The 10,834-nt window shown below is 19.9% G+C and overlaps 3 protein-coding genes across 3 annotated transcripts; 1 reads left to right on the plus strand and 2 right to left on the minus strand.

The window, feature by feature from the left end:
* Window positions 1-1,102: 1,102 nt before the first annotated feature.
* PY17X_1126200 (conserved Plasmodium protein, unknown function) lies at window positions 1,103-5,713 on the minus strand (the record flags this gene model as incomplete). The annotated part of the gene is made up of 1 exon (XM_722600.2): window positions 1,103-5,713. One exon carries the CDS (start codon window positions 5,711-5,713, stop codon window positions 1,103-1,105), a length of 4,611 nt encoding a protein of 1,536 aa, XP_727693.2.
* Window positions 5,714-6,847: 1,134 nt separating this feature from the next.
* PY17X_1126300 (oxidoreductase, putative) lies at window positions 6,848-9,222 on the plus strand (the record flags this gene model as incomplete). Its single annotated transcript, XM_022956531.1, has 9 exons — window positions 6,848-6,948; window positions 7,212-7,423; window positions 7,525-7,654; window positions 7,753-7,865; window positions 8,027-8,193; window positions 8,279-8,406; window positions 8,534-8,686; window positions 8,779-8,884; window positions 9,175-9,222. The coding sequence occupies 9 exons, from the start codon at window positions 6,848-6,850 to the stop codon at window positions 9,220-9,222; spliced, it is 1,158 nt and encodes a 385-aa protein (XP_022812421.1).
* An 82-nt stretch (window positions 9,223-9,304) lies between these two features.
* PY17X_1126400 (conserved Plasmodium protein, unknown function) lies at window positions 9,305-10,456 on the minus strand (the record flags this gene model as incomplete). Its single annotated transcript, XM_720275.2, has 1 exon — window positions 9,305-10,456. The coding sequence occupies one exon, from the start codon at window positions 10,454-10,456 to the stop codon at window positions 9,305-9,307; it is 1,152 nt and encodes a 383-aa protein (XP_725368.2).
* Between the last annotated feature and the right edge of the window lie 378 nt (window positions 10,457-10,834).

Genomic DNA, 10,834 nt, shown 5'->3' on the forward strand with positions numbered 1-10,834 from the left:
ACAGGCGTATATATGTTTAGTTCCTTTTTCTATTTTTTGTATTTAAATAAATTGATATTTTTATTGTTCTAATTTTTGATTATATAATAAATTGATTTATGAATCATTATACACTATTGTAAATTCATATACCTTGTATTTTACATAATTTTGTTTGTGATTTTTTTTCTTTTATGCTTAGTTCAAAAGCTTTATTTTCAAGCTATGGTGATTATTTTTTTTCGTGTCTATATTTGTTCACTTTTATAGTTCCCGGTTTTTGTGGCCTACCATTCTTAAATTTACACACATTTTGTATTATATATGCTTTATCTTAAATTGCTTAATCATATCGTTTTAAAATTAATAAGCATATGTATATGTCTACAATTTCGTTTTTTCCATGTCATTAATTTATTGTTATTCTGTGTAGTAGCTAATTTTGTTCGTAAGAATATTTTTTATGCATTATTATATGAAAAAAAACTAAAGAAAAATAGAGGCAAAACTAAAGAAAAATAGAGGCAAAATTAAAGAAAAATAGAGGCAAAATTAAAGAAAAATAGAGGCAAAATTAAAGAAAAATAGAGGAAAAATTAAAGAAAAATAGAGACAAAATTAAAGAAAAATAGTTTTTAACTCTATTTAAAAATGTACTTGCCAAATGGTAAATAGATCTTATTTATTATTTTCCATTCTTCGATATAAAATGAGTTAGTAACACAAATTTGGAAAAAATTGTTTAATTGTGGATGAAAATGTTTTTACGGTGTGTGCATAAATTAAAAATAAAATGATAGGTATAATGTGGGAGAAACATCCATAAATATGATAAAAATATAATGTGTTAAGGGTAAATGAAATATTATAATAAATATATTTTAATTTAATCAACAAAAATATAATGAACAAATAAGGAATATATGATTGAATGACATTGCCAATGTAGCTGGTAAAAATAACTACTAATTTAAATAGTAATATATATGTGTTAATTGCATTGAAAATATTAAGTATTAAAAAAAAAATTAATTAAAAAAATATTATTTTACATTGTGTAACTGTCCCACAAAAACAAAACATATTTTTTATATTTTTATATAGAAGAAAAAAAAAAGATAGGTCATACGTAAGATTTCATTATAAGTATCTTATTATTAAGGATAGTGGTTAAATTTAAAACATGATTTATATAAGACATTTTAATTTCTTCTATTAATTGAATATCAAAATTGTTTAATATACTATATGTTGTTTGATGTTTGTAGTTATTTAATATATTTATGTAATTTTTAAAATTTTGATTTAGCTGAGTTAGTAAATAAATATTTTTAGTAATTAAATTTTTTATGTTCAAATTATTTTCAGTTGATATATATTTTTTTCCTAAATTATAAATAGATTGAATTATTAAAGTGAAAATCGTAATATTCTGAATAAGATAATTAAATTTTTTGAATAGACATGATAAATTTATAATTTGATATGTTTTGTCATTAGACAAAAGTTGCTCGAAAATTTTAATATCATTAAATAAATGTAAATATATAGAATTATATAAAAATTGTATTTTATTAATATATTTCTTTATATCACCATTTTCTAATATATTTATATACATGCTTATATTTAATAGTAAACATTTATAGAATAGTATGGCACTTGTATTATATATATCACTATGATAGGCTGTTTCCATTAATTCATAATTTTTAAAAAAATATGTTCCTAATTTTTCTCTAAAATTATTAAACTCTATTGATGTTTCTAAACAGCATTTGACATTATCATCATCTAAAAAGAAATCACCATAACAGAAATCAGCATCATTCCAATTTTGGATAATAGAATTTTTATTTGATGTAAAATTTTCTGTTATATTAGAATGGAATTTATTTTCTGAATTTTGTACAGGATCTGTTAATTCATAGTAATGAATAATATATACGAGATATAAAAAAGCGGTTTTTGTTTTTTGAATTGCTTTATTTTTTTTATTATTATCAAAAGAATAGTAATAAAATGCTTTGTGAAATATGTACATAATTGTGTTTAAAATTGTTGAATTTAGATACAAATTTTGAAGAGGATAATTAAATAATTCATTTAAACATGTAGTAAAAGGGGATACAGATGAATAATTTTTTTTTGAGTAATCTTCATTTTTTCCAAAATATTTTTCATGATTTTTTGTATTATTAAAAATAAATTTGTTTTTATAATTTGAATTTTCTTTATCAAATGTAATATATGTATTATTAGAAATAAAAAAATTAATATCATTATGAACAGTATCATAATTGGCTTTTTTTTGTATTGTCTCAAAAGGAATATCCATCAAACTATGATTATCATCTTTTTCTTTACTAACAGTATTTGAGTTAACAATTATATTCTTAAAATTTGCTGAATTTGTTGAATTTGTTGAATCTGTTGAATTTGTTGAATTTGCTGAATTTGTTAAATTTTGTTCGTGGCTAGTTATATATATACTACCCTTCATGCTATAAAAATTATGTAAAATAATCATTGGGTATATAGTTTTGATATCTTTTATCATATATACATTATTTGCTTCTAAATTATTTAAAATTTTTATTTCTTTTAAAAAATTTAATTCATTTAATTGGGCTGTTAATGATTCATGTAAAATTTGGTTGTAAAAAAATGTATCATAATTTTTATAAACAGTTAATAAAAAAGACGGGATATTATATTTAATTAAAATTGCTTGATTATCTATTATTAAAAAATTATATTTGTCTAATAACAAATTTTTATATAAAATTTTATGGGAAAATATATTATCTTGATTAAAAAGTTCGTGATTAAAATTTTTTAAAAAATTTATGAAATTATTTTTTATTTTATCATTGTCTTTAGAAATATTACATTCTAAGCTTTCTTGTTTGTTTTCAATTTGATCAGAAATATTTTCTCTTTTTGTATTTTTATCTATATCTAAAGTAGGTGTCTTATTGTCACCAATTTGTTGACTATTCATTTTAGAAATTGTATTATATTTTATATCTTTTGTATTTTTAAAAGCATTGTTATTATTTCCTGTAAATGATGATCCTGAATCTTTATTACTAAATGAAAATTTTGTTTTGAAATCATTTAATAAAAATTTATATTTTAGTCTAGCATATAGATTAGTATAACCTGTTGTTTTATCTGCTTCAAGTTGAGTTTTAAATACATATAATAATTTTAAAAAATAAAAAAATATATTTGATGAGTTTAAAAAATATGAATTAACAATTTCATTAATTTTAAAAAAAGAATTATTTTTAAAACATTTTGAAATTGAGCTTTTTAAATTATTTTGTTGAACATTATAATAACTGATTGCTAATTTTATGGTATTATTAAATTTTGTATAATATGAATAATTAAATGAATGAATAAACAATATTGGTGAATATGTTATTAGTTGTATATTTTTGATATTTAACTTATCAACTAATTCAGTATAATTTGAAAAATTTCCAATTATATTATTTAAATAGATTAGTAATATTATTACATTAATATATTCATTATTTATAATACGTTTTATTTTTTTATTTTCATTTTCTAATTTTATTATATTTTTATTATAATTATATGCATATTTTAACAAACTTAATGCTATAATATAATATTTTCTATTTGTTAATTTTATATTTTTTTTGCATTTTTTTTCATCATTACAACATTTATTATTATCCACACATTCAAAATTTACAGTCATCATATTTTCATCACAATCATTTTTTTGATTTTTTTCTACCATATTATTTAAATTAGAACAAGAAAAAAAATCATCAAAAAGAGGTATTATATTTTCTATATACTCAGATAAATCTTTAAATCTTTTTAAGTCTATATCTTTTTCTATTTCTTTTAAATAAAAAAATATATCTTCATTTTTTTTGGATGAATTATAAGTTTTTTCATGAAATGTCGTGGTTTCGATTTTGTGTGATTTTTGAGAATTTTCTTGAAAACTTAAAACTTGTTGTTTATCTAAGAAGAGAGCCATTTCGACTAACAAACAAATCATATTATCGTCATTAACATGTATTATATTTTCATGATCATTTTTTATAAAATTTGAATCGGAAAAAAAACGAATAAATAAAGAAAATAATCGAGTAAAAGATTGATGAACATTTTTTTTATATAAGAGATAATGTAATTTTTCAAAATTATATATTTTTCTAATATATTGTAAAATAACTTTTTTAATTTGAATGTGATTATTTTTTTGAGCTAAATTTAATTTAAAATTTTGATATTCTTTATTTAATAATTCATATAAATTTTTAAGAATAATTTTAAAAAATATAACTAATATAATTATCATTTTATCATTTAAAAGACTAATATAATTTTTAATATTATAAAACAAGTTGTAATTATTACTCTCTTTTAATATGAATAAAAAAAGCATATACATATATACTTTTACATTACACTCTTCGTAAATCTTTTTTAAAAAATTATCATTTTTATAATTGTTAATATCATTTTCGAGTTTGTTTTTTATTAAATCAAGAGGGTTTATTTCTGCTGCTTGCCCATTTGGCTGTTCATCTGGTTTTCCACCTGGCTTTCCACCATTTTTATTGTCTGAAATAGTTTGATTACAAAATGAAAGAACACATTTTAATATGTCTACATATATGTCGTTCGAAATATAATATTCCTTTTTCTCTTCAAATATAGCATCCCAAAAATTGTTAATATTTTTTGGAAATTTTTTGAATTTATTTATATAAACATTTATCATTGATTTTTTAAAAAATTCTAAATACATTAAATCGTTTTTATATGATTTTAAAACATCTTCAAATATGTAATTTTCAACATTATCATTTTTTATATTAAGAAGATAAATTATAATATCCATATAGAGTATGTAATAATCTACATTTTCTGGTAAATCGTTTTTTATTAATTTTGTTAAAATAGATAAACAGTTTTCCAATTTTCCACTAATAAAAAATATATACAATTTATACACTTGATATTGTAATGTATTTAAAAAAAAATGATTTGATTTTGTATAATCTAGAATTTTAAGACACTCATCATAATTTCTCATTTTTATATTTAAAAAATAAAGGATTAAAAAAAAAGAAAAATTTTGTGTTATTTTATTATAATTATAACAATTATAATTTCTCAAAAAATTTAAAGATAAATTATATATTTGTGTATTATTAGTATTATTGTTAAGATATAGCAAATAACAATTATATAATAAATAAGTTGTATCATTAGTTGTTTTATATAATTTCAAAGATAAATTAGTACTTTTTTTAAAAAAACTGTTATTTATACAATAATCAAAAAGAGATATTAATATTTTTTCAATTTCCATTTTGGTTGTTATAATTTTTGAATTTTGTCCTTGTTTATTATTACCACTAATATTATTTTTATTATTTTCAAGTGCTTTTATTTTTTGTTCATATATATCTATTAATTTACTTTCTTTATTTATATTTATATATATATTTCCGAATATATAAAACATATTTCTGTCATAATCTTCTAAACTTATTTCATTTAATCCTTCATTGCATTCTTTTATTTCATTAACATAAGAGTGGAATAAACATTTTAAAATTAAATATAGTTTGACATTTTTTTTTCCTTTTAATCCTGCATTAATTAATTTTTCACATTTCTTAAAGGACTTTTCCTCTATTAAATTTAGAATCTCAATACTCTTGGAATTCATTTCGGTCTTTATTAATTATGTAATATATTTTTTTTATATATACATGTATTTATTATTTTTTATACTTTTATGAAATAGCGAAATTAGGAACAATACACATTAGTTAAGCTCCTCTTTGTAAATTATCTTATCAATATTTGAAAAAAAAATAACAATATATCAAATAATAAACAAATTATGCTTTAAAAAATGTTCATGTAGAATATGGCTTTTTCACTAATCATGTTCATTCAAATTTTATACTCAGTTTTGTAATAAATAGTGATCTAGCCTTTTTCTTGAAAAAAAAAAAAAAAAATAATAAAATAATAATTTCTTCAAATGTTCTATAAAATATGGCCCTAATAAACAGGAAAATATTTTGTTTTATTCAAAAATTCAAAATTAAATATACAAAATGTAGAACAAGAAAAAGGTATATTTGGGAAATAGTATATAAAAATTACTCCTTAAATATAAAAATATATTAATAAATATGTAAATGAATTACTGTGCTTAATTAAATTAAATAATTGCATAATCATTAAATATATACAATATTATAAAAATGTATGCATATATGTGAATAAATCACATTATTAAAAATAATAACAAAGGTAATGAATAATTCATATATATATTTATATTATATATATTTTATATAAATATAAAAATCCCCAAATTATAATAAGTGAATAGCAAATAAATAAAAAAAAGAAATGACGTACATATAATTGAATTTACTGGTAAAAGGCGAATATCTACAGTTTAGTGTCGAATAAAAAAATTATTTTATTTTGTATCCACAAATTGTAAACCTTTAAGAAAAAATATAAGCAACTATGTTTTTATTAAAATATCATGCTATCTAAAATAATTCGAAAATCACATTATTTGATAATTAAGCATACACATATTTTTATATATTATACATACATATATATATATACTTATACAAATATGAGTGTATAATATAAAATTTGCTATATTTTAAAACGGCAAAGTTAACATTTAAAATATTTTATAGGGAAAATTTATTTGTATTAAATTGTTTTATTTTAAGAATAATTTTTGTTTAATATAATTATTATACCCAAGGTTAACTAATTCATTTTGTATCCATATAAATATACGTTAAAAAAAAAAAAAATATATATGGAAATAAAAAATAAGAGCAAGTCATTTATTGCTGTTGTTCTCACTGATCCATCATTGAGAAGACTGATTTTTTTTATTCTAACTTCGCTAATAATATGGTAATAACTTTTTTACGGCATAAAAATGTGAAATATAAAATATGAAATATAAAATGTAAAATACATAATTTGAAAACCACATCGTAGTTAGCCACTATTGTGTATGCATATACGTACATAACTTTGTGTGTGTGTGTATGCACAAACATATGAATATATTTTTGCACACATTTGTACACATTTTTGTGTGAGGTGGCATTCCTTTATCTGATTGATTAAATTGGTAAAATATACGATTTTATTTTTTTACAATATTATTACAGTTTCCTTCCAATATATAAAGCCATAAGATATATTGTTGCTAAGGAATATGGTGGACTTTCGCCGTTTGATTCTATATTATACCACTGCATTACAAATATAATAGTTATAATTATATTTTATTTCGTTTTGCTTAAAAAAAATATTGGGGGAACTACCAAAGAAGTTATTGTAAATCGATTAAAATTAAAAGGAAAATGTATAATAGTTACAGGTATATATATGTATTTTTTTTTTTTTTTTTTTTTTTTAAACTATCCCTTAATTGTATCAAAAAATAAGTACCCATAAATATTATATGTATTAAATGCTTAGGAGGATATAGAGGAATAGGGTTAGCTGCTGTCCATGAATTTTTAAAATATGAATGTCACGTTGTTTTAGCATGCAGATCAATAAGTCATATGGATTTTATTCGCGCAAGTTTATTAAAAAAATATCCTGAGTAAGATGATTGCACTAATATTTAATTATTTGTTTATATGCATGAAATTGTTAAGGCACTAATTTACATACATATACATATATTCTTCTCAATTTTAGCGCGAAAATATATTGTGTAGAGCTTGATCTCGGATCCTATAAAAGCATAGAAAATTGTGCTAATTATATATTAAAAACTTTTCCCAAAATTGATATAATAGTTAACAATGCAGGTGAGGTTTCCATATTCTTATTGTTTTTTTTTTTTCTATTAATATATATGTATTTGTCTATAAATGGTTTTAAAAAATTCTAAAATTTTATATTTTGATTATTTTGTATATTCATATTTCTCGGTTTTTCTTTAAAAAATAAAATAATTATGAACGTACAGGATTTTTGAACAGAAAACTTGAATATATCAATGGACTTGAATCAACATTCTTTATTAATTATTATGGCCATTTTTATTTAATTAATCTTTTATATAATCGAATATTAACATCAGGAACATTAATTGTGAATCTTAGCAGTATAGCACACAGTCTCTTGAAGGAATCGGTTCGTTTTTTTGTTTATCAAACATAGCTTTATCAGATATATTTATATTTTCAATATTATTAATGTTTTACTTTTATTTTTTTAGGATGTAGATTATGCCTTTATTTATGAAAATAATAACGATAATTATAGTAAATCAAATCTTCTTTATCGAAAGGAATATAATTTTTCTAAATTATGTATGCTTTATTATTCGCAACAATTACAGAAAAGGTAATGAATTATCTTAATATAATAAAATTTTTCATATAACTAAAAACAAGTAGTAAATAAAAGGACATTGCCAATTATTTAGTGTGCATTATTACATTTTAAAACTAATTTTTTTTTGTAAATATAGATTTGAAATGCAAAAATCAGATGCATGTTCAGTATCAATAAACCCAGGTCTAGTAAAATCAGAATTCTTTAGATATGAACAAAGTTGGTTTAAAGCAATTTGTAAAAATTTTGCATTTCCAAAGACAACTTTACAAGGGGCTCAAACCATACTGTAAGTATTGAAAATGAAAAAAATAATTCTTTAATTTTGCAGATTATTCGAATTTAATATTATTTACATTTTTCTAACTTATTTATTATTAGTTATGTATGCCTTTTGGATCGTCGTGAACTAGCCAAAGGGTCCTACTATTCTGATTGTAAATTGGATTATATTCGACACTATGCCAAGGATATGAAAAAATCAGAGGTAAACAGTTAACGCCTTAAAATGTGCAACTGCAATTATGCATGTACTTATGCATGTATTGTTATGATTAAAATTGTTGCAAATTTTGCGATGAAAAATAAGTTATATTTGGAATAAAAAAAAAGGAAAAAGAAAAAGGATAGATAAGCATATGACCCTTCATTTGGGAACTAGCTACAAAAAATTATGTGCATTAAGTAGTATATATATGTATATATATGCAGTCGTGCATGTTTATTTATGTACAAAAATTAAAATAAAATGAATTATATGTTGATCGTTCAATGTAGGAACTATGGCGAATTTCCGAGGAAATACTTGCAAACAAGGGAAAATAGATCGAGGAAAAGATGGACAAAAAATATATATGTTATATGTGTGGACATATTGAAAGATATGATAGTATTGAAGCTGATTATATCATTTTAAAAAATTTTCTGTAAAATAATTTGTACAAAATTTAATGATAAAATCATAGTAAAAACGTATTGTCGATTTGGAATCCAAGAGTATACTAGCCTCATCAATATTTGAATGATTGCCATTAAAAAGAATATAATAATTATCAAGGAATTCGAATTTATTTTCACTATCATTTAGATTATTATCTGTGGAATTAAAAATAGTAGATTTATTGAAATTTAAAAAATTGTGGTTTTGAACAATTTTGTTATATATAATATTATTATTAACATTATTTTGGGTACTTAAAAAAAAAGAAGAATAATCTACAAATTTAACAATATAAATAAATTGATCATTTACATTCACTGTTTTTATAATTGGAATAAAATTTATAAATAATCTTTTAAACATTCCAGTTGTTTTTATATTTTTAACTTGAACAAATAAATCAAAATTTGTATTATTTAATTGATTTATAATAATATTTTTATTTTGTTCATGTTTATCTAAAACTAGTATCAGATCTTCTGTTGAAGCATCTTGAGATTCTTGAATTATTTTATTTTGATTTTTTTCATTATCTACTGTTTTATTGTTTGTTTTTTCGTCATTATCTTTTATATTATTAGTCCTGTTAATTAACTTAAGAAATTCGTCATAATTTTCTACACATCTATACCATTTTGAATCAAAGTCATAGAAACAAAATGGAATTAATAAAATAGATAAATGTACATTTATAACATTACAAATGTGATCATATATATATGGAGTATATTCATATATATATATATTTATATTTATAAACCATGTGTGGTTTTTATTTATATACAAATTATTTAATTTATTTTCAAATATATAATTATACAAATTATTTATTACATTATTAAAATATAAATCATTTAATTCATCACTATAAGATATTTTTATATTAATGTATTTCTTTTTTTTATTATTATCATCCTCATTTTCAACATCTTTATTAACATTCCATTCCTCAGTATTCCCAAAATCATCTTCTTCTATATTATTTTCATCATAATTAATTGTAATATTTAATTGAGAAATAATAATATTTTTTTCGCAAACATAATATATGTTACTCTGTAAATTGTCTTCTTCTCTTGTAACATTTAATTTTATTTTTTTTGTTTTTTGTTTTTCCATTTTGTATTTAATTGGGTTGTATAATACCTTCTTCGATTTTTATAATATATAAAACGAATGCTTAATTGTATAGTCTCTATATTATGTTCTAATAAAAATTGGAGAATCTGTTTTCAAACGGATTATCACAATTATATGTATGTATATATATGTATATGATATATATATATGATACATAATTCATATATAATCAATCCCCTTTTTTACTTTTTCAAATATTCAATTTACTAGCCCTTTTTAGCAAGTATTATGAATGAGAAAAAGAAAAAAAAAAAATACAATATATATATTAATGCGTTTCCATTTCCCTCCAAGGGTTATATATATCTACTCTTAATAATAACCTCAGAATAAAAAAACTATTCCAATTTGATGATC

This window comes from Plasmodium yoelii, assembly GCF_900002385.2.
Source record: "Plasmodium yoelii strain 17X genome assembly, chromosome: 11".
NCBI lineage: Eukaryota > Apicomplexa > Aconoidasida > Haemosporida > Plasmodiidae > Plasmodium > Plasmodium yoelii.